Source organism: Zasmidium cellare, assembly GCF_010093935.1.
Source record: "Zasmidium cellare ATCC 36951 unplaced genomic scaffold M409scaffold_35, whole genome shotgun sequence".
Classification (NCBI taxonomy): Eukaryota; Fungi; Ascomycota; class Dothideomycetes; order Mycosphaerellales; family Mycosphaerellaceae; genus Zasmidium; species Zasmidium cellare.
Window position 1 is genome coordinate 369672 of NW_022986979.1, and position 16828 is coordinate 386499.

The 16828-nt window shown below is 53.4% G+C and overlaps 8 protein-coding genes across 8 annotated transcripts; 3 read left to right on the top strand and 5 right to left on the bottom strand.

The window, feature by feature from the left end:
* Positions 1–31: 31 nt before the first annotated feature.
* Positions 32–2200, bottom strand: M409DRAFT_27187 (uncharacterized protein; the record flags this gene model as incomplete). Its single annotated transcript, XM_033808460.1, has 1 exon — positions 32–2200. One exon carries the CDS (start codon positions 2198–2200, stop codon positions 32–34), a length of 2169 nt encoding a protein of 722 aa, XP_033663454.1.
* A 294-nt stretch (positions 2201–2494) lies between these two features.
* Positions 2495–3375, bottom strand: M409DRAFT_27188 (uncharacterized protein; the record flags this gene model as incomplete). The annotated part of the gene is made up of 3 exons (XM_033808461.1): positions 2495–2661; positions 2715–3082; positions 3131–3375. 3 exons carry the CDS (start codon positions 3373–3375, stop codon positions 2495–2497), a joined length of 780 nt encoding a protein of 259 aa, XP_033663455.1.
* A 1392-nt stretch (positions 3376–4767) lies between these two features.
* M409DRAFT_27189 (uncharacterized protein) lies at positions 4768–6707 on the top strand (the record flags this gene model as incomplete). The annotated part of the gene is made up of 3 exons (XM_033808462.1): positions 4768–4958; positions 5008–6141; positions 6188–6707. 3 exons carry the CDS (start codon positions 4768–4770, stop codon positions 6705–6707), a joined length of 1845 nt encoding a protein of 614 aa, XP_033663456.1.
* Positions 6708–6774: 67 nt separating this feature from the next.
* On the bottom strand, positions 6775–8636 carry M409DRAFT_27190 (uncharacterized protein; the record flags this gene model as incomplete). Its single annotated transcript, XM_033808463.1, has 7 exons — positions 6775–6789; positions 6849–7040; positions 7097–7182; positions 7230–7293; positions 7344–8022; positions 8071–8357; positions 8412–8636. 7 exons carry the CDS (start codon positions 8634–8636, stop codon positions 6775–6777), a joined length of 1548 nt encoding a protein of 515 aa, XP_033663457.1.
* A 379-nt stretch (positions 8637–9015) lies between these two features.
* On the top strand, positions 9016–10299 carry M409DRAFT_58307 (uncharacterized protein; the record flags this gene model as incomplete). The annotated part of the gene is made up of 1 exon (XM_033813874.1): positions 9016–10299. The coding sequence occupies one exon, from the start codon at positions 9016–9018 to the stop codon at positions 10297–10299; it is 1284 nt and encodes a 427-aa protein (XP_033663458.1).
* Positions 10300–10549: 250 nt separating this feature from the next.
* M409DRAFT_58308 (uncharacterized protein) lies at positions 10550–11251 on the top strand (the record flags this gene model as incomplete). Its single annotated transcript, XM_033813875.1, has 1 exon — positions 10550–11251. The coding sequence occupies one exon, from the start codon at positions 10550–10552 to the stop codon at positions 11249–11251; it is 702 nt and encodes a 233-aa protein (XP_033663459.1).
* Positions 11252–11746: 495 nt separating this feature from the next.
* M409DRAFT_27193 (uncharacterized protein) lies at positions 11747–12722 on the bottom strand (the record flags this gene model as incomplete). Its single annotated transcript, XM_033808464.1, has 2 exons — positions 11747–11993; positions 12058–12722. The coding sequence occupies 2 exons, from the start codon at positions 12720–12722 to the stop codon at positions 11747–11749; spliced, it is 912 nt and encodes a 303-aa protein (XP_033663460.1).
* A 2231-nt stretch (positions 12723–14953) lies between these two features.
* Positions 14954–16645, bottom strand: M409DRAFT_69130 (uncharacterized protein; the record flags this gene model as incomplete). The annotated part of the gene is made up of 4 exons (XM_033818146.1): positions 14954–15717; positions 15899–16012; positions 16067–16254; positions 16308–16645. The coding sequence occupies 4 exons, from the start codon at positions 16643–16645 to the stop codon at positions 14954–14956; spliced, it is 1404 nt and encodes a 467-aa protein (XP_033663461.1).
* Positions 16646–16828: the final 183 nt, after the last annotated feature.

Genomic DNA, 16828 nt, shown 5'->3' on the forward strand with positions numbered 1-16828 from the left:
TACCCCTGCCACCACATACTATCACCTACCCTCAAGCTTTCCGTACCTTCGCAGGCGACTGAAACGGCAAACTCGATCGCCTCCTGAGAGACTGGCTCACCGTCCCATGCTCCCTACTCACCGTCCTCGTCAGACTCTTCAAATCCCTAGGCGCCCTTGGTAGACTCTGGCTTGACGTCCACACCATATCCGAACTCCTCTTTAGCACATCGAGATTCGTGAAGTTGCTATAGTCCGGCCTCTCAGGCGACGTCTCCAAGACCCGACTCTCGCTATCCAAGACTTGCACCTCCGCATACGCCGAGCGACGGAGCTGACTGCTGCGATGTTTGAGGACTCGTGGGTTTTGGGGATGATGATGATCGCGAGAAGGTCGACGAAGCATGTCGGTTGCTGTGGCGAAGTATCGGCTTTCTGCTTCGTCGGCGAGCGTGATCATGCTGTTGCGGCGGGTGTTGGCTGCGGTGTGTTCGGGTCTGGCGTTATGTATGTTGTTGGGATGGTGCCGTGGGGTGTGGTTTCGGAGGATTGAGCGGGGATGAGGAGGAGGAGGAGGAGGAGGAGGAGGAGGTTGGGGTACTTCTTCTTCGTCGAGCATTTCTTCGTCTTCGACGTTGACGTTGAGCGAGGCGGGCGGTGGTGCAGGTGGACGATCTGGTTCGTCATAGATCGTATCGTCGACTTCCATCAGCTTTCTCTTGCCGAACGGAGTTGGTGGTTGTCCCAGGGTGATCGAAGCTGTCTTGCGGAAGTCCAGCGTGACGCCGTTGTTTCGTACTGGAGCTGGAGTGACTGGACTCGGTTGTCTTCGCCAGAAGCTGCTTCTCTGCCTGGCGTGCTGGTTGCTTGGTGGTGTGGGTGCTCTCCGTCTACCTTCTGGCTCTTCATCGTCATCACTTTCTTCGAAAGCGGATTGACCTTGCGATTGAACATCTTCCGCTGCCCTCTCATCTTCAGGCTCCTCGTCTTCATCGGTCTCTTCAAAGTCATCTTGATCTTCGCTGCTGTGGTCTGATGATATGCTGTACACTCTTCGAGGCGCAGAGATGGACGATAGCTGCTGCATGACCATACCCTCCAGAACTCGGTCGCTGAAGCCTACCTTTCGAGCAGTCTGTTGCCGAGTTTCAGGTTTCAGCTCCTGCTCTGTGGTCTCAACCACTTCCTGGTTATGATGGGTGTCCCCATCGCCCCCGAATGTACGTTCTAATTTCAACACCGAGCTGCTGTCCTCGAACTTGACGTCTGGCAATGGCCCTGCTTTGAGGTCGAGTGCACTGAGGCCTTGAACCAACGACTTGGAGCCTTTGCGACTTCGACTCGTGCTGAAATGTTGATCAATTTGAAGCTCTGAACGCTCGAATCCGTCTCCAATTTCAGCACGACTTTCTTTGTCTTTCTTCTTGCGCAAGGCAGCAACAGACTTGTGTGTGAACTTCGGCGTCTTGAGCCGCTTCCTGATGGATGTCAAGGGTGCCTTTTCTCGACCAAAATCTTCATTGATCGGCGAAACGTAAGAGCTATTCGCAATGGGATCTTGAGTGGGCGGTCTCTGGGGGCTACTACTTGATTGGCGTGGGACATGGTCTTGAGCTGGTGACGGGACGAGGAGAAGCTCATTGACGGGACGTCTTCTTGGAGCCTTTTCGGTCAACTTCTTCTCGTGTCGCGGCGGTATCGATGGTCCCGATCTCTTGGATGGTTTTACAGTCGTCTGCACTTTCCTGGAGAAAGTGCGAGCCTCGTTCCGCGATATCACTGGCACCAAACGCTGCGTGGGCACTTCCCTTCGAACCGGACGCTTCTTCAAAATGCCCTTCCCTTCTCGTGTGGACCTTGCAAGTTTGGCCTTGCCCTTCGATGTCGAAACTCCCAGGATGCTTGATACTGATTCGATGGGGCTTGCGTTCCTTCCATATACGGCCTCGAGCTCGTCTTCCGACAGCGGCGGATCATCTGGAGACGGTTGCTTCGTGCGGGTGCTGGTTGAATCTTCTACAGACGTATCTTCGTCATCGCTGTCTGATGGTATCTCGTATGGATCGCGTCGTCGAAAGTGTGTCCCTTTCAAGGGCAATGGTGTCACGCGCTTGCTGTACGTGATCGCTGGCGGACGGTCGAAGTAGGCGCTGAAAGTGCCGTTGCGATTGGGTATATGTCGTGCCCGGTATCCGGTATCGCTTTTGGTCGATGAGGCCATTGGTACGATTGTATATTCAACATGTAGGAGTGAAGGGTGAAGGAAAGACATGATGTCGAGATAAGCTTCAGGCTACCACGTGCGTGGATGGAGGTACAAACGGAAGGAGCGACCCCCAAGTCAACAATACCCCAGCAGCACAGTATTGGTCGGCCTTTCCTTGCTATCCATGTGCGTGTTGGCCGTTCCCTGTTCTGCAGTCCGTGTCTTCCAAATGTCCAACCACTCTTTGCGCCCGTTCAGCTTTCAAGGCCTTGCACCAGCTTGTGAGTTCCTCTTCCCGATGCCTTTGTCTCAGAGCCAACCTGGAGTTGCTACTGCAACTGGTCGATAGTCTGGCAGAGCGCTGGGGTGGTATCGACAGCTGCGGCTATGAGCACGATTCCCGATCTTGCGAATGCCCTGAGGACCACTGTACGGCGCAAAGCAGAGCCAGCAGAACTCGTGCTTGCACTTGCGGCCTGTGCGAATCTGTAAGTGATGGCTGAATGGTTCTTCGATGTACAACACTTACAGGTAACGTGGTCGCAGCCTGTGTACTTGTCCAGGTTGATGCCGCACTTGGGATTGGGACACTTCTTCGAAACCGCCTTGACTTTCTTCGCCGACAGTTCCTCTTCATCCGCCATCTCGCGCTTGCGCTTGCGATCGTTCTCGGCTTCCGCCTCCTGACGCTTGCTCTCGCGGTACAGGTCGCAGGTCATGTTCTCGTGCATTGGGACCTCGCAGAGCACGCAGTAGCGGGACTCGCAGAGCTGGCATCGGAAGATGTTGCCGTCATCTTTGGTGGAGTGGAAATAGCCGTAGCTGCAGGTAGCGGATGGGCACTCTCTGAACTCTTCGTCGCGCTCTCTGAAGGCCTTCGCCGCTTTGTCGAGCCACCTGAGAATGTTAGCATTGGACTGCCCCGCCAGTCCAAGGTGATCTTACTGCTGATAGATCCGAGAGATGAAGCTCGTGTCAAGCTTCTTGATCTCTGCCTCGGTCAAGATGTGGTCGCACTGAGCACAGCTGATCTGATTCCATTCCTTGTTCTCCAGCTCGGAATGAAGATGCTGCTCCCAGCACTTGAAGCAGACATCACGAGCATGCTCAGCAGCGTCAGCGTGTGGTATCTTTGGGAACTGGTTGGCGAAGACGTCGCCCGCGCAGATGGTGCATTCCTTGGTCTTCATGGTGCCTCTTGGGCACGGAGCACAAGGTGCTGGAGGTAGCCGAAATGGACAGATCTGTTGTATCAGTGGCAGTGGCTGACTGTCGAGGTCCGCATGCTGAGGATAGATTGGTGCTGTCTTGAAGAAGTGCATGTGCAATCGGCGGCAAACACCGACGTCTTCACTCAGTCAAGCTGAAACATCCGCTTGTGTGAAGGGCGGCATGGTCGCTTGGCTGTCTGCTGTCATATGATGTCAACGTGAGCGGTCATCGACGGTGAATGCCATGGTCTATCTCCTTTTCCAGCGTCTTGTGTTGTGCATGTCCACTCACGTGTGGTTGATTCAAAGTACGGAACTTGGCAACTGATCTGGACGGTGAGAGCTTCACTAAAGCATGAATCAATTGCATGACACGGAGGGTGAGAGAGCACTACAGGCGATAGATGGTTGGTCGAGATAGCAAGCTGCCATCATTCGAGGTTGAGTTCATCTCCCGCTGAAGAAGATAAGCCAGAGATAAGAAATTCCCGAGTCAGCAAGCAGAAGAATTAGCCTACATATTCAATTTCCGCAACCCCACTTGCAAGATCAGTTGCGTGATGGCGCAAGGAGCAAGGCGCCAGATCAACGTGGACTTAAGGACCAAATAGTCGAAACCACCCAAGTTCGAACCCTGGTGAATGCGCCTAACACTCCGCATACCTGAACACAATGATGTTTAAAAGTACACGAGCCTGATGGCTGATCTTTTTGTCTTTTTGTCGGAGGTGCCGGGTTCGATTCCTGGAGTCTTCCTGGCGTTTGGGATCTGAGAGATCGCTTTTTGATCCAGCAGCGTGCGTACAGAGGCAGCTACAGGATATCTTTGACGATTTTATTTTTTTAATCCGCAATCGACTACGTTCACTGGGAGATTGGGTCTGCACATCTGGCGCATGTTTCGTGCGGAGAACGTTGTTAACAAAGGCAGGTGCCAGCCAGTACGCTGACATCATGATTTTGGTCATGATAGTGCTCGAAATCTTCTAGAATCGACTTGTGCAATGGCTTCGACCGGTATAAATGTGTCCAGTGACCTTAGCAGAACCTCAACTTCGCGCATGTTCTGTACAGCCATCTCATCACTTCGCCCGGTACCATTTCGCCACACTCCTCTCTTTGGCCATCAGATATCCTGGAGGTTAGGGTGGGTTTCGATTTTAGAGAACGGCCTTGTTGATGTTGATATTCGTGAAAGAAGATGCGAGGAGGAACAGGTGAGGTTGGAAGAGCACAGACCACAAGGGCCCACTTTTCTCACAGCCGTATCTCATCACAGCGACACTCGAGACTTCCTACTCATATCAACACCATCGCATCTCTTTCTTGCTAGTCCTTCAAGCTTTCAGTTTGAAGCTCTGCATCTCAGCCATGAAATGGTTGAGCCTGGCATACTCGATTTCTGGACCGGAAGCCTCCCAGATCAATGAGCCTTCCAGAGACAAGACCTTATCGCGGCCGTGGACAATACCGGCCTTGCGATCGTTGCAGACATCGCAAGATCAGATGTGCTATTCAGAGTGTGGCCCCTTGCGATGCCTGCGTTCGGTCCAAACAGCCTTGTACTTTTGCCCGGCGCCCTCCTCGACGGACGCATGGTAACGCATCCAGCGGGACTGTTCAGTGGGCACCAGGCAACGTGGCCGAGAATGAGTTCTCTCCGACGGGGTTAGATATCCAGGCATCTGGCATATTCGAAATACCAATCGAGAATGATCCCCTTACAATCTCTGCCTGGGACACACCTGCATTTCAAGCCTTGCTGGATGATGCGGGCGAGGAAATCACGCAAGACGCTCAGGCTGATTCTACTTCACCCGCGAGCCATGAAGCTGCAGAGAACGTCATATCTCTAGTAAATACGACGCATGCACAATCCACCACCGTTCTGGGACGCTCATCTGAATTCGATCCATTTTTGCGCAGATTCTACAACTTCGATCAACACGGCAGATTCTCTTCGCACCTGCGGAGCTTTGAGATGCCAGGTGAAGGCGCGGGTCCGCTCCTGATGCTGACTCCTTTTCAGACGATTAAGCGAAGTTCGAAAGACCTATTCCCAGACCGCAGTCAGGCGATTTTGTCCGAGTTGGAGCCCTATCATGACCGCCTGTTGGAGCTCTTCAAACGCTTCGTCGGTTCTGCATATCCAGCCATCGACTTTGCCGCTGACTTTGTGAGAACACCTGCTCTGCTAGCCGTCGTTTACGCCCTGGCACTGCCATGGAGAAGCAATGACCCCAGCCTGCCATGGGTTCGTTTTGGGAAATCGGCCAAGAACACCGCCATGAGCAATCCGCCAGATTTCGAGTCTCTGCTTCGTTTTGCGTGGGAAAGCATTTGCGAAGAAGTGCATGGCCCGACAATGGCGACCCTCCAGGCATGTCTGCTGTTCATGGAACGAAAGCTTCCAAATGCTTTCGTCAGTCAGACCATCTTTGACTCGACTGTCGCCAACATGGCGCTTACGGTCGCCCTATCATTGGGGTTGAATCTGGATATGTGTCCTTTGAACCTTTCAAGCGAACAGAATCGATCTCGCAAGATGCTTTGGTGGCTAACTCATATGCAGAACGTCTGGACTGCTGCCATCAATGGCCAGCATTGTCTTGTCACAAACGTCCGCAATGATGTTGAGATCCTGCAAGACGGCGATGCAGAAGGGCAAGAATCCAGTGATAGCTGGCTGCGCATGGCTCGCTTCTGTGAGCTTACGTGTATTCTTGAGAAGATATTGGTCTTGATGTAGGACTACCCTATCCACCTAAAAGTGATGCTGATGAGTTTGCAGAAATGGGAGGCTCTCAGACGAGCAAATTCCGCGAGTGAACGAACTTCCGACTCAACTTGACGCCTGGATGGCAAGAGTTGACAAAATGAGCACTAATGCCTTTGCCAATACCGCCGAGCTGCGCGTTGCATGTGCCTACTGCCGAATTCTAATGTCACGCTTCATGCTCGAAGAAGCGCTGCATAAGGCGGAATTCGACCCAATATATCAGCATGGTCTCGACATCATCTCGGCCGGGATCCTCGCGGAAGTTGAGCGTATCACGCTTACCGAGAGCGAGTCTTTCTGGTTTCGATGGTCACGATCGTACTTCAGCACAGCGGCGGACTACTTCATCCTTCTACAAGTTCTCGCACCAGAGCAGACAACACAAAAACGGGCAGCCGCAGCAGGTGATCAATATCGACAGTGGCTTTGGCTGCACAGCAAATCACATGAGCTGACAAGGATGGGACTCGCAAGATATGATACTTTGATGAGTGCGTTCGAGAACGGTCAATTGAGGAAGATGTGGACTTAATATGACAAATTCTTATTTGCTGTTCAAGATCGACTGCAAATGACATTTATCGCCCGCGGCCACTGTCTCACACCACCCAACGCTCTCACTGGAGATTCTGTCAGCGAGTGCTGCGAACGTGGAGACATCGCAATCACATACCAAGAGATAACGAAACTCAGGATTCTCTCTGTCCGTCTGGTCCAAGAACTCTCGATCAATTACATGCTCGGAGCCTCGCTTGTCTCGTTGGCGATTCTCATAGATGTTGAGCACTAGAATGGCAGCAAAGAGTACCAGCGAGATCAGTGGACAGAGCCACATTACCAGCTTGACTTTGGTATATGATGGGTCCTGAAAGAGACTGTCAGCGAAGATTGAAATGCCAAGGAGAGGAGCATTCAGCTTACATTCTTGGTGACCTGAGGGCCCGTGAGCGTGCCACTGGTTGATCCAAGGAGGAGAACGGCATTTGTCAAGACTTTCTTTGTGTGCCCTTGGCCTGGTCAGTATCGTCTTCGCGCGCGAAGCTCTTTCACTCACCTGCGGTGTTGACAGAAACAAGGCTGAAGCTAAGGATGTACGCCGGAGTGCAGATGTGCTGAAACTGGAAACGAGAATTAGCATTGATCCTTCCGTCGACTCGCCATCACTCACGTAGAATGCCGCAAGGGCAGCGTGCTTGCTGTCGTTCAGACCATAAAGGCACAAGCCAGCGACAGCCCCTCCCAGGCACGACAAACCCGCCCACAGAGTACGATCGTTCATCTTCGCCGCCAGAACACAGAACAACAGCATAGCTACAATGGTAGTAGCGCCATGCGGCATCGTATATATCAGGGCCTGTCTGTTGTCGAACCCCAAAGATACAAGCAGCAACGACGAGAAAGTCGATACCGCACCGAAGCCGATATTATACACGAGCTGGACTGCAAAGTACAGATACGTTCTTGGGTCCAAGAGAACCTCGCGCGCCTGGTACCACTTGAAGTGGCGGTTGCCAATGCCTTGCTGGTTCACGCGAATTCTCTCCACGGCCGCAACACGCTCTGCTGGAGTCAGGAACCGAGCTGAGAGTTGGCTGTCTGGAACCACGAAGAGGAAGACGATGGCTACTACTACGGTGATGACACCGAAGATGACGTACAGAAATTGCCAGGAAGATAGTACACCAATCTTCTCTCGTCCGGTGATGGCGTACGCTATTGGTGAGCCGATGAGTGTTGCCATGCCGAGACCAGAGTACCACAGACCCAGACGGATGGCCTGTTCAGATGGAGTGTACCACATGCCGGTCATTAAGACGAAGACGGGGGTGATAGAAGCCTCGAAGATGCTGTGATCTGCTGTCAGTCTATCTTCTACATGCAATCACACGACATACCCAAGAAGCACGCGAATGGCCACCAATTGGCTGTAATATTTGGCTGCCGCTGTGCACGCAAGGATAACACCCCAAATGGACATTGTCACGACGATCCACTTGGACAATGGAAGACGCTGTATGATGACTGCACACGGCAGGTTGGCCGCGAGATACCCAAGAGAGAAGACCGATCCCACCCAGGCATACTCGTCACAGGTGAGATGAGTGTCTCGTCGAAGGCCCATGATTGACGAGTACGACAACGTGGCCTTGTCCATGGTGAAGAGGGTGGTAGCGAAGAACATCTGGAGAACACATCAATGACCGTCAAACGACTCGCGAAAGACACATGTACTTACAATCGGCATAAGCCGCAAGTCTATCTTCCAGACCAGCCTTCGTAGATCTACTGCCTCGACATCACCAGGAGAGACATCCAAGTCGTAAATTGCCAGAGCATCGTCGACGTTCTTGCGGTCATACTTTTGCTTTTCGGCAAAAGAGCCTTCTTGGATGTCGTGACTGGCGACTGTCGTGTCGAAAGGCTTGTCTTTCGAGATCTCGGCAGCATGAGAAAGCTCCATTGTAGTGTGATGTCGCAAAACGCACGAACGACGATGGTGACTACCTCATCTGGCTGGGGGATATCTGCTGCTCTTTAGCCATGATTTCGTACACCTGCCGTATCAGAGTGGCTTTGCCGCTCGCCGCGATGTAGATAAGTATCTGGCTGCTTGGGCCTGTCAGATGGGGTGGAGAGCTTACCAAGAGCTAGTTTGGGGACAGTTCTCTGCTCTAGGACGGCGAATTTGCCGCTCGCCGTCTTCGCCGCTCGCCGCTGAAGCCGTGCCGACGGAGGCATAAGGCTGCTGGGACATTATCTTGGCGAGAGCGGCAGTGATACTCATTCTCATTGCCCTCTGAAAGTCGATCGCCTACCTCGTTATCTTCCCTATCAACACCATGGTTGGTCCGACTGTCACGGCCGATATCGAAAACGATGCCTGCGAACGAATCGTCGTTTCTGGGACACCGTACGAACGAGGCCTCTCCCACGGCCAACAAGCCAACGCAAAGATCAACACCAACGTCCAAAGATACAAGACCTCATCATCGCTGCCCCCAAGAGCGACATGCCAGGCGTATATACAAGACCATTACCTCCCAGCCGTTCGAAAGTACTTCAACGTCGGGCTCGAGGAAATGCAAGGCATAGCAGATGGTGCCGGCATATCGTTAGAAGATGTGCTTCTGCTAAACGCACGATACGATCTCGCTCGAGCGACGGGTCACCGTGTGGGCGAGTGCACGAGCATGGCGTATCATGGGCCAGACGGGACGGCATATGTGGCGCAGAATTGGGATATGTCTTCGTGGCTTTACGATCTGAATACTATCATCGTTCTGGAGAGCCATTGCACGGCTTCCGAAGGACGACCAGAGTTCGTACACATCGCTCTTACCGAGGCTGGACAACTTGCTCGCTCGGGGATGAACTCGGCAGGGCTGGGACTTTGTGCGAATTCACTTTGGGCGAAAGAGGACTCTGATCCTGAGGGGCCGGTGTTGCCTTTCACTTTGGCTAGGAGGATGTTCTTGGAATGTCAAAACCTTGCTGAAGGGATTAAGACCTTGTGCACGTTTCCACGGCATGTGTCTGGGAATGTCGTCGCTGCATCGCCTGAACTGGCTGTGGATCTCGAGCTGACGCCGTCGAGGTCTTTTACGATACATCAGCAGCCTATTATCAGCGCTGGAGAGGATTGCGGACTTCTAGTCACGCATGCGAATCATTTCGTCACTCCCGCTGCAGTCGAGGGCTCTGCTGTTCAAGATACCTATCCCGGAGGCTCATCACTCTTCCGTGATGTTGGACTCCGACGACTGCTCACCACGTCTGCAGCCAAAAGGCGGCAACGAGATCCTTCGAAGCAAGTCTTCGCCCTACAGCACGTAACAGTCCCGCCTGCTACACCTCCCAACGAACTCACTCCACCCACGATGGACCTGACCGTCGACGACCTAAAGTCAGCATTTTCAGACCACGCCTCGTTCCCACGATCGATCTGTGAGCATGTCGATAAAGGGTCAAGGCCGTCCTTAGGAGCAGCGAGCACGATTGGAGGAAGTCCAACCATGACGGTCGCCTGTGTGATCTATGACATGCAGAAGTTGGAGATGCATGTTTGTAAAGGGAATCCTTGCCAGGCGAGGAGGTGGCAGACGTATAGTTTCCATGCTTGTTGAAGATGGCAAATTTTAGACTGTGTGGGAAGACGAAGTTTAGACGTGATTTCGCCGTCCTCGGCTTTGGACTTACGAATTAAGTAGCAGCTCTCATAAGCATCCGGATTGGGAAGGAGCCCTGGTTGCTATTAAGCTTTACTCCTGTGTAGCTGAGCTGAATCAGATATCTTCAAGACATTGATGAATAGATACCACCTCCAATCCCAAGTCCTTCTACATTGCCTTCTCACCCAACAAGCCCAGGCAAACCATGGCTACGAACACATCACCTCAAGAAAACTCTCAAATGTCCCCCGCCTTCAACACGTCCCTCGGCCACACCTACGAAACCTTCTTCGGCCACGACGCCGGCCTGCTCAAATTCCTCGACCTCCTCCTCACTCACCTTCCTCCCGCTTCCCGCGTCCTCGACATCGGCTGCGGCACCGGCAATCCCGTCGCATCGACCCTCTCCGCCGCAAGCCACCGCGTCACGGGGATTGATATCTCCGAGGAGATGGTGCGGTTGAGTCGAAAGGCTGTGCCGGAGGGGGTTTTTGAGATGGCTGATATGCAGAGGTATCAACCTGATGGGGAGGTTGGTGCTGTGCTGGCGATTCTGTCGCTTTTCCCGCTGGGGAGGGAGGCGATCGAAGCGCAGGTTGGACGGTGGAGGTCTTGGGTGCCTGTGGGCGGTCTTCTGGGCGTGGGGACTATCGCGGCGGAGGATGTGGATGTTGAGGGGAAGGGTGGGGAGTTTGATGCTGATGGGGGTTGTGCAAGGGGGATTCAGGTGAGGTTTATGGGTGCTGATGTGGAGATTGATCTTTTCACGAGGAGTGGATGGGAGAGGTTGTTGGAGAGGGAGGGGTTTGAGGTTTTGGCGGATTTGACGGAGCTGCATGTCCCGCCGAGGGAGGCGAATAGTGATGAGGAGGTGCATTGGTTTTTTGCGGCGAGGAGGGTGAGGTAGTGGGTTTGATGGCTGCGGTTGAGGGGGTGTTTATCTCTGGCTGTTTGTGTGGGTTGTCCATGGATATCATTCTTGAGCCTATCGGTGGTCTCTAGTAGACTGCACGCTCATATCCGCCGATATCGTCCAGCTTAGCATGGATATCTACCACCATACGTCGGAAAATTATCAGAATGATACTGACAATACCGCTTGTGTGCTCCATTGCCCTCGCAAATGATCCTCCGATGAGAAGCCAGACAAATCCAGCAGAACAGGTATCGACACACGCTACCTAGTGCACTGGTTAGCAATGGCACATCTTCCAATGCTTGATAGCAGTACTAGGAAGCCTTACAAGTCATATGATCGCAGCCCCTGTTGAAGTGTTAATGAATTGATCCGTACAGCCTCCCATTTGAGTGCGATGTCGACTTACCCATTCTTCTGTATTCTCCTGCCACAACCTCGCCCCGGGCAGACCTTGGTGATCTTCTCGAGTTCCTTCGCAGTCCGTTACTCATCCTCGTCATGAGCTGCATTGGCGCCTCTCTGACTGCGTTCTCGTCGGCGTTGGGCTTCTTCACAAGTCAAGCCAGTATGCCAAGGCGTGTTGCAGGCTACGCATTGACGAAACCCGCAGGCGATACACTTGAAGATGTCCCCGCCCTCGTGAACCTGTGCAGATGTACAGTCGGGAGCGAGACACCAGACGATGTCCTTGTCCGTTGAGAGGTGGGATCTGGCCTCAAGCTGGAGATATCTGGACTCAGCGTTAGTCTGCAAAGTCATCACCTCATGAATGGGATTCGCGAAACACCGCTCACCTTTGAGATAAGTCCAGGGTTGCAAGCGCTCTGAAGTCGTTCTGGGTCAATCTTGTCTTGCACTGCGCGCAATGGATCTCACCAACAGCCATTTGCGACAACTGAGAACTCAACCATTGCTGCCAGCACGATCTGCAAGTGGCAGAAGCGTGCTCAGTTCGACAGTCCTTGGGTAGTCTGGGAACCTCGTAGAAATGCTCGTCGCAGACAATGCACACAACTCCCTGGGTCCGTTTGGCAAGGGTGCTGTTGAGTAACTTCACAACCCCGTAGGCCAAGAGAAGAAGCGCGGAAATAACGTATGCGACGAGAATCATGGTCAGGAGTATTCCAATGAGTTTATCATCGTCAGACAAGTCGCCGAGCCCGGCAGCAGGGAGCAATGAGGCTGGTATGCCTGGCAAGGGCGTGGCGTCTGTGGGGAACATTGGAGCTCGACAGGTTCGGTGTTCCAGCCTGGTGGATACAACGCAAGTGCCCTGTGCATGTTGTGGGAAAGTCTGGCAGTCTTCAGGTATCTCGCGGGGTTCTAGACCGAGTAGGAGATCGATGAGGGTGGTGGAATCGCAGGGAGGATCTTTCGATGGGTGGGTGCCCGTCGCGGTCTCTTGGGGTTTGTGCTCGACCGTGCGGTGGAGAGTGGTTTGCAGCCACCGGAGGTTCATGTTGTTGGGGGGAGAGGTCTTGAAGGTTGTGCATGATTGCTGTGTCGAAGAACTTCAAGTACAACACGAGCAGAGCTGATACTGACGATCCCAGGCGGCAGATATGCCCAGACTGAGACACGCATGTTCTGAGGTGAGTGAGGGTGTGTGATGTCTGAGTTGCAGAAGGCTGCAGTGCTCTCTGTTTATAAAAAGGAGAGTCATGATTCGAGACATTCGTTTCAACAGCCGAGACATGACTGTTCCACTGCCCAACTACTCCCTTTCCACTTGATCACTCGCCCCTCGGCCGAAGCTGTTCTGCCATCCCCATCCCCATCCGAATCCGCATCCGTGTCCGCTACCGGACGAGGTTATCGAGGTTGTCCGAGTGGTGCTCGCAGTAATCTTCATGTGCCGTGTTGCCGATCTCGTAGATTCGGTCGTAGGAGGCTAGGCAGAGCCAGCAGAACTCGTGGTGGCATATCGTGCCTGTCGTGCGAGGGCTAGCAAGGGCGCAATAGCAGCTGTTTGGTATATTTAGGGAACTTACAGGTCATGTGGTCGCAACCGCTGTGGAGATGTCAGTCGGTGGGTGTTTGGAGCGATTATGAGGATGAAACTTACCTGATCTTCTGCACTCTCCTGTTGCAACCCTCCCCGGGGCAAAGCTTAGACTCTGCTTCCAGAAGGTCCATCGTCGAAGACTCCTCTCGCAACCTCCGCTGCGCTTGCGGTCCTTGAGATTGGCCTTGACTTTGGACCTGTCCACACCTCTGTCCAGTATGCCATGCTGTCTTGCACTCCACGCACTGTCGAAAGCCGCATGACGAGCAGGTGAAGATGTCGCCCCCGTCATGGACTTGTCCCGAGCCACATGTTGGTGAGAGGCACCATATGAAGTCCTCGTCGGCGGAGAGGAGAGCTTTCAGCTCGGCGTCGAGGTACCTGTAACGTGTGAGCTGTGAAACGTAGCTGGAAGACATGAACTCACCTCTCATAAACTTCAGCCGAAGCCAGTTCCTTCACATCGTGCTGATCAAGTATGGTGTTGCACTGCGTACAAGCAACTTGATGAGACCGAACCTGAGCCACCTGGCTTCCAAGCCACTGATTCCAGCAGGAGTGACATGTGAGGGATGGATGGTCACAGCTCCGAGGCCCCGCTGGGAAGTCTTTGAGCTCGAGCGTGAGGGTACAGGTCGTGCATTCGACGAGACTTTTGCGTGGTGAGATGAAGTCGGGCAATGAGGATGTCGAGGGGTTGAAAGGCGGTGTTTGCGATTGTGGTGGAACGAGTGTCCCACTTCCTGGCAATGGTTCCGGTGGCCTCTCTGCGAAGTCGTTGCCTTGGACGGTGTATGAGCGCTGGGGATGATGGGCCCTGTTCTTGTTCTTCTTTCTTGCATTGAACGGCCGATGAATGAACGCAGGCAGGCCCTCGGTGGATGATGGTGGATTCAGAGACTGTGGGAGATCTCCTGCAGGCAATGTGGCAGGAGGCGTTCGTTTCACCGCCTCTGAATACAGTCTGCACTGACTCACTGAACCAAGCGGTGATCGACTCCCAGTATCACCGTTGTACGTATCTCCGCCGCAAGAGCACCCATCGCACCTTCGACCGATCATCATATGTGGTGGTGATGATACCGGTTGGCTGAGATCATGTAGGGCAATTCAGAACAGCAGGCTCCGTCAGTATCGGGCAAGAGATTTCACCTGGCTCTATCCTCCGTCCTGGAAATCGCCTTGGAGATCTCATTGCTTGGTTGGTCGGGAAAGCGACATAAGGGCCCAGATCGGGCGCTGAGGTGTTGAGCTCCGTCATCGATTGTAGTGGTGGTCGCCGCGTGGGTAGTAGTAGTGGTGCTGCTGCTGTCGGAGGCTCTCCAGCCACTTCAGCTGGAGGAGTAGGGAGGGGGAGGGCGATGGAGGCGGCAGAGCTGGCCGACGAGGCGCTGGTAGGCTTTGGCGTGGTGAGGGAGACCTTGCTGCTGTGTCGTTTGGGAGTACGCAGTTTGGACCGGATCCAGCGGCGGAGGCGATCCATGTTGTCGATGATGAGTGTTTGACCGCCGTTTGCATGAAGTCGAGGTGAAGTGCTGCGGCATGGGGGACGGGTTCTTAGCGGCAAACGGTGGTCGCACGGGCCGGTGCAGTGAATGTTTGAAGTTCGGCGGCCTGCAGCAGCCATCTTTCACATTCGAGGAGTATGAGTACATGTGATATCTGTGATCCAATCTCTCTTGCATTCAACAGCCTAGATATCTCTGCTCCACCCATCTCGACTCCATGTCTCCTACCACCCTACACACCACGACTTTGATCTCAGGGAAGACGCTCATCAACCTATTCAGCCCGTTCTTCCCAGCCAGATACGTCACGAAGATGATCCTGTGCTCTTCAACTCCGTGATCCAACAACACCCTCACCGCCATCAACGCCGCGCCTCCGCTGCTCATCTGAGGGTCCATCAACAGCACCCGTTTGTGTTTGGAGACGTCCTCGGCCAGCTTTGTATAGTGAAGTTCAGGCTCGCCCGTGCGGAAGTTGGTCTGGATGAGGAGGCGACCAATGCGGCAGTCAGGGATGACACGCTTGAGGCCAGTCTCCAGACATGAGCCGCCTCGCAGCACCACGACCGCCGATACCTCGCCGTCCAGCTTGAGGCCGTCGTAGGTGTATCCACGGACGGGGGTCTCAACAGTGTGCTGCTTATAGCACAGGCCGGCGGAGAATGCTTGCTCGACCAGCATGACGGCGAGTCGATCGAAGTAGAAGATGAAGTCTTCTCGAGGGAGTGTAGGATCCATCAAGATGGTATTGATACCGCGGAGTTGGTTGGTATGTTGAAGGACCGCGACATGGTCTGATAAAGGTGCGTCCTCAGCGACCTGGCCAAGGCGGCGAAGTTCGATTTGATGCATCTTGGACTTGTGGTCGAGTGTTTTGTGGATGCGGTCGGAGACCATGCTGATGGCAACCTTGTTCTCGATGCCTCTCGGCACGATGATGTCTGGGAATGACAGTCAGTATGTGAGTGGTACTGATATCGGGAGAACGTGGTGGAGATGAAGTCATGTCAGACGAGTTTGAAAGATGGTAATCGTTTTTCTTCAATAATGTTCAGGTGAACTATGCTTTTGAAGGTTGATCATCATGATGAGGGTATGAAACAGAAGATAGAAGAAACGTACCTGCAACATTCCGCTGGGGTTCCACGTACTTGTGGAAGTTGGGCTTGACAAAAGAGAACCATTGCTTGATACAGCCTTCGATATCTCGGCCTCTTTCGCGAACATCACGAAGGACTGGCTTTGGATGTTAGTCAGTCCCAGATCAGATAGTACGACGTTATCACTCACGACGTCTCGATAAGCACAAATCGCCATCAGCCTCGGTGAAGATCTTGAGATCCAGCATGTCGAGGACTCGCTCATCATGCAGTGCAAAGATGCCTTCCAAGACTACGACGTGAGGCGAGTAGATGGTGTTGGTCTTATCCAATCGAGCATGCTTTTCAAAGGAGTAGATGGGGATCTGTGCCTTTTTGCTAGAAAAGATGAGTGAACTGCACAAGTGAGACAAAGGAGAGACTTGACACACCCAGTCTTGATATCTCGCAGTCTTTCGACCAGCGTATCAAAATCAATGGCCTCGGGAGCGTCAAAGTCGTACTCATTTCTGAAGGCGGCTGCTGACTGCTCGGGAGTAAGAGGCTTGTAAAAGCTGTCCATTGATAAGATGACGACCCATGGCAGGCTGAGTTCCTTGATGATAGCGAGTGAGAGGGAAGTCTTGCCTGAGCCTGAGCTACCGGCGATGCCGATGATGGAAGTGTTGGCCCATGGCGGGGAATAATGCGCCTTGGGAGTGACGCTTCGCTCTGGGGCTTCGAGGGCGGCAAACGAGCTCAGAGGGAGCTCGAGAGAGGGAATGTTCATCGTAGACGCATGGAGAGGACCGAGGCGGCGACGGTGATCGTCCACATGGTGGTGGTGGAAGAAGAGGGGGTGGGAGTGGGAGAGAGGTGAGGTGGCAAAGGGACTCGGCAGAAATTGAAGAAACGAGACGTTGAAATCTCGCGTGACACAAGATATGAGGGGATCACGACTTTCGCCGGCGGA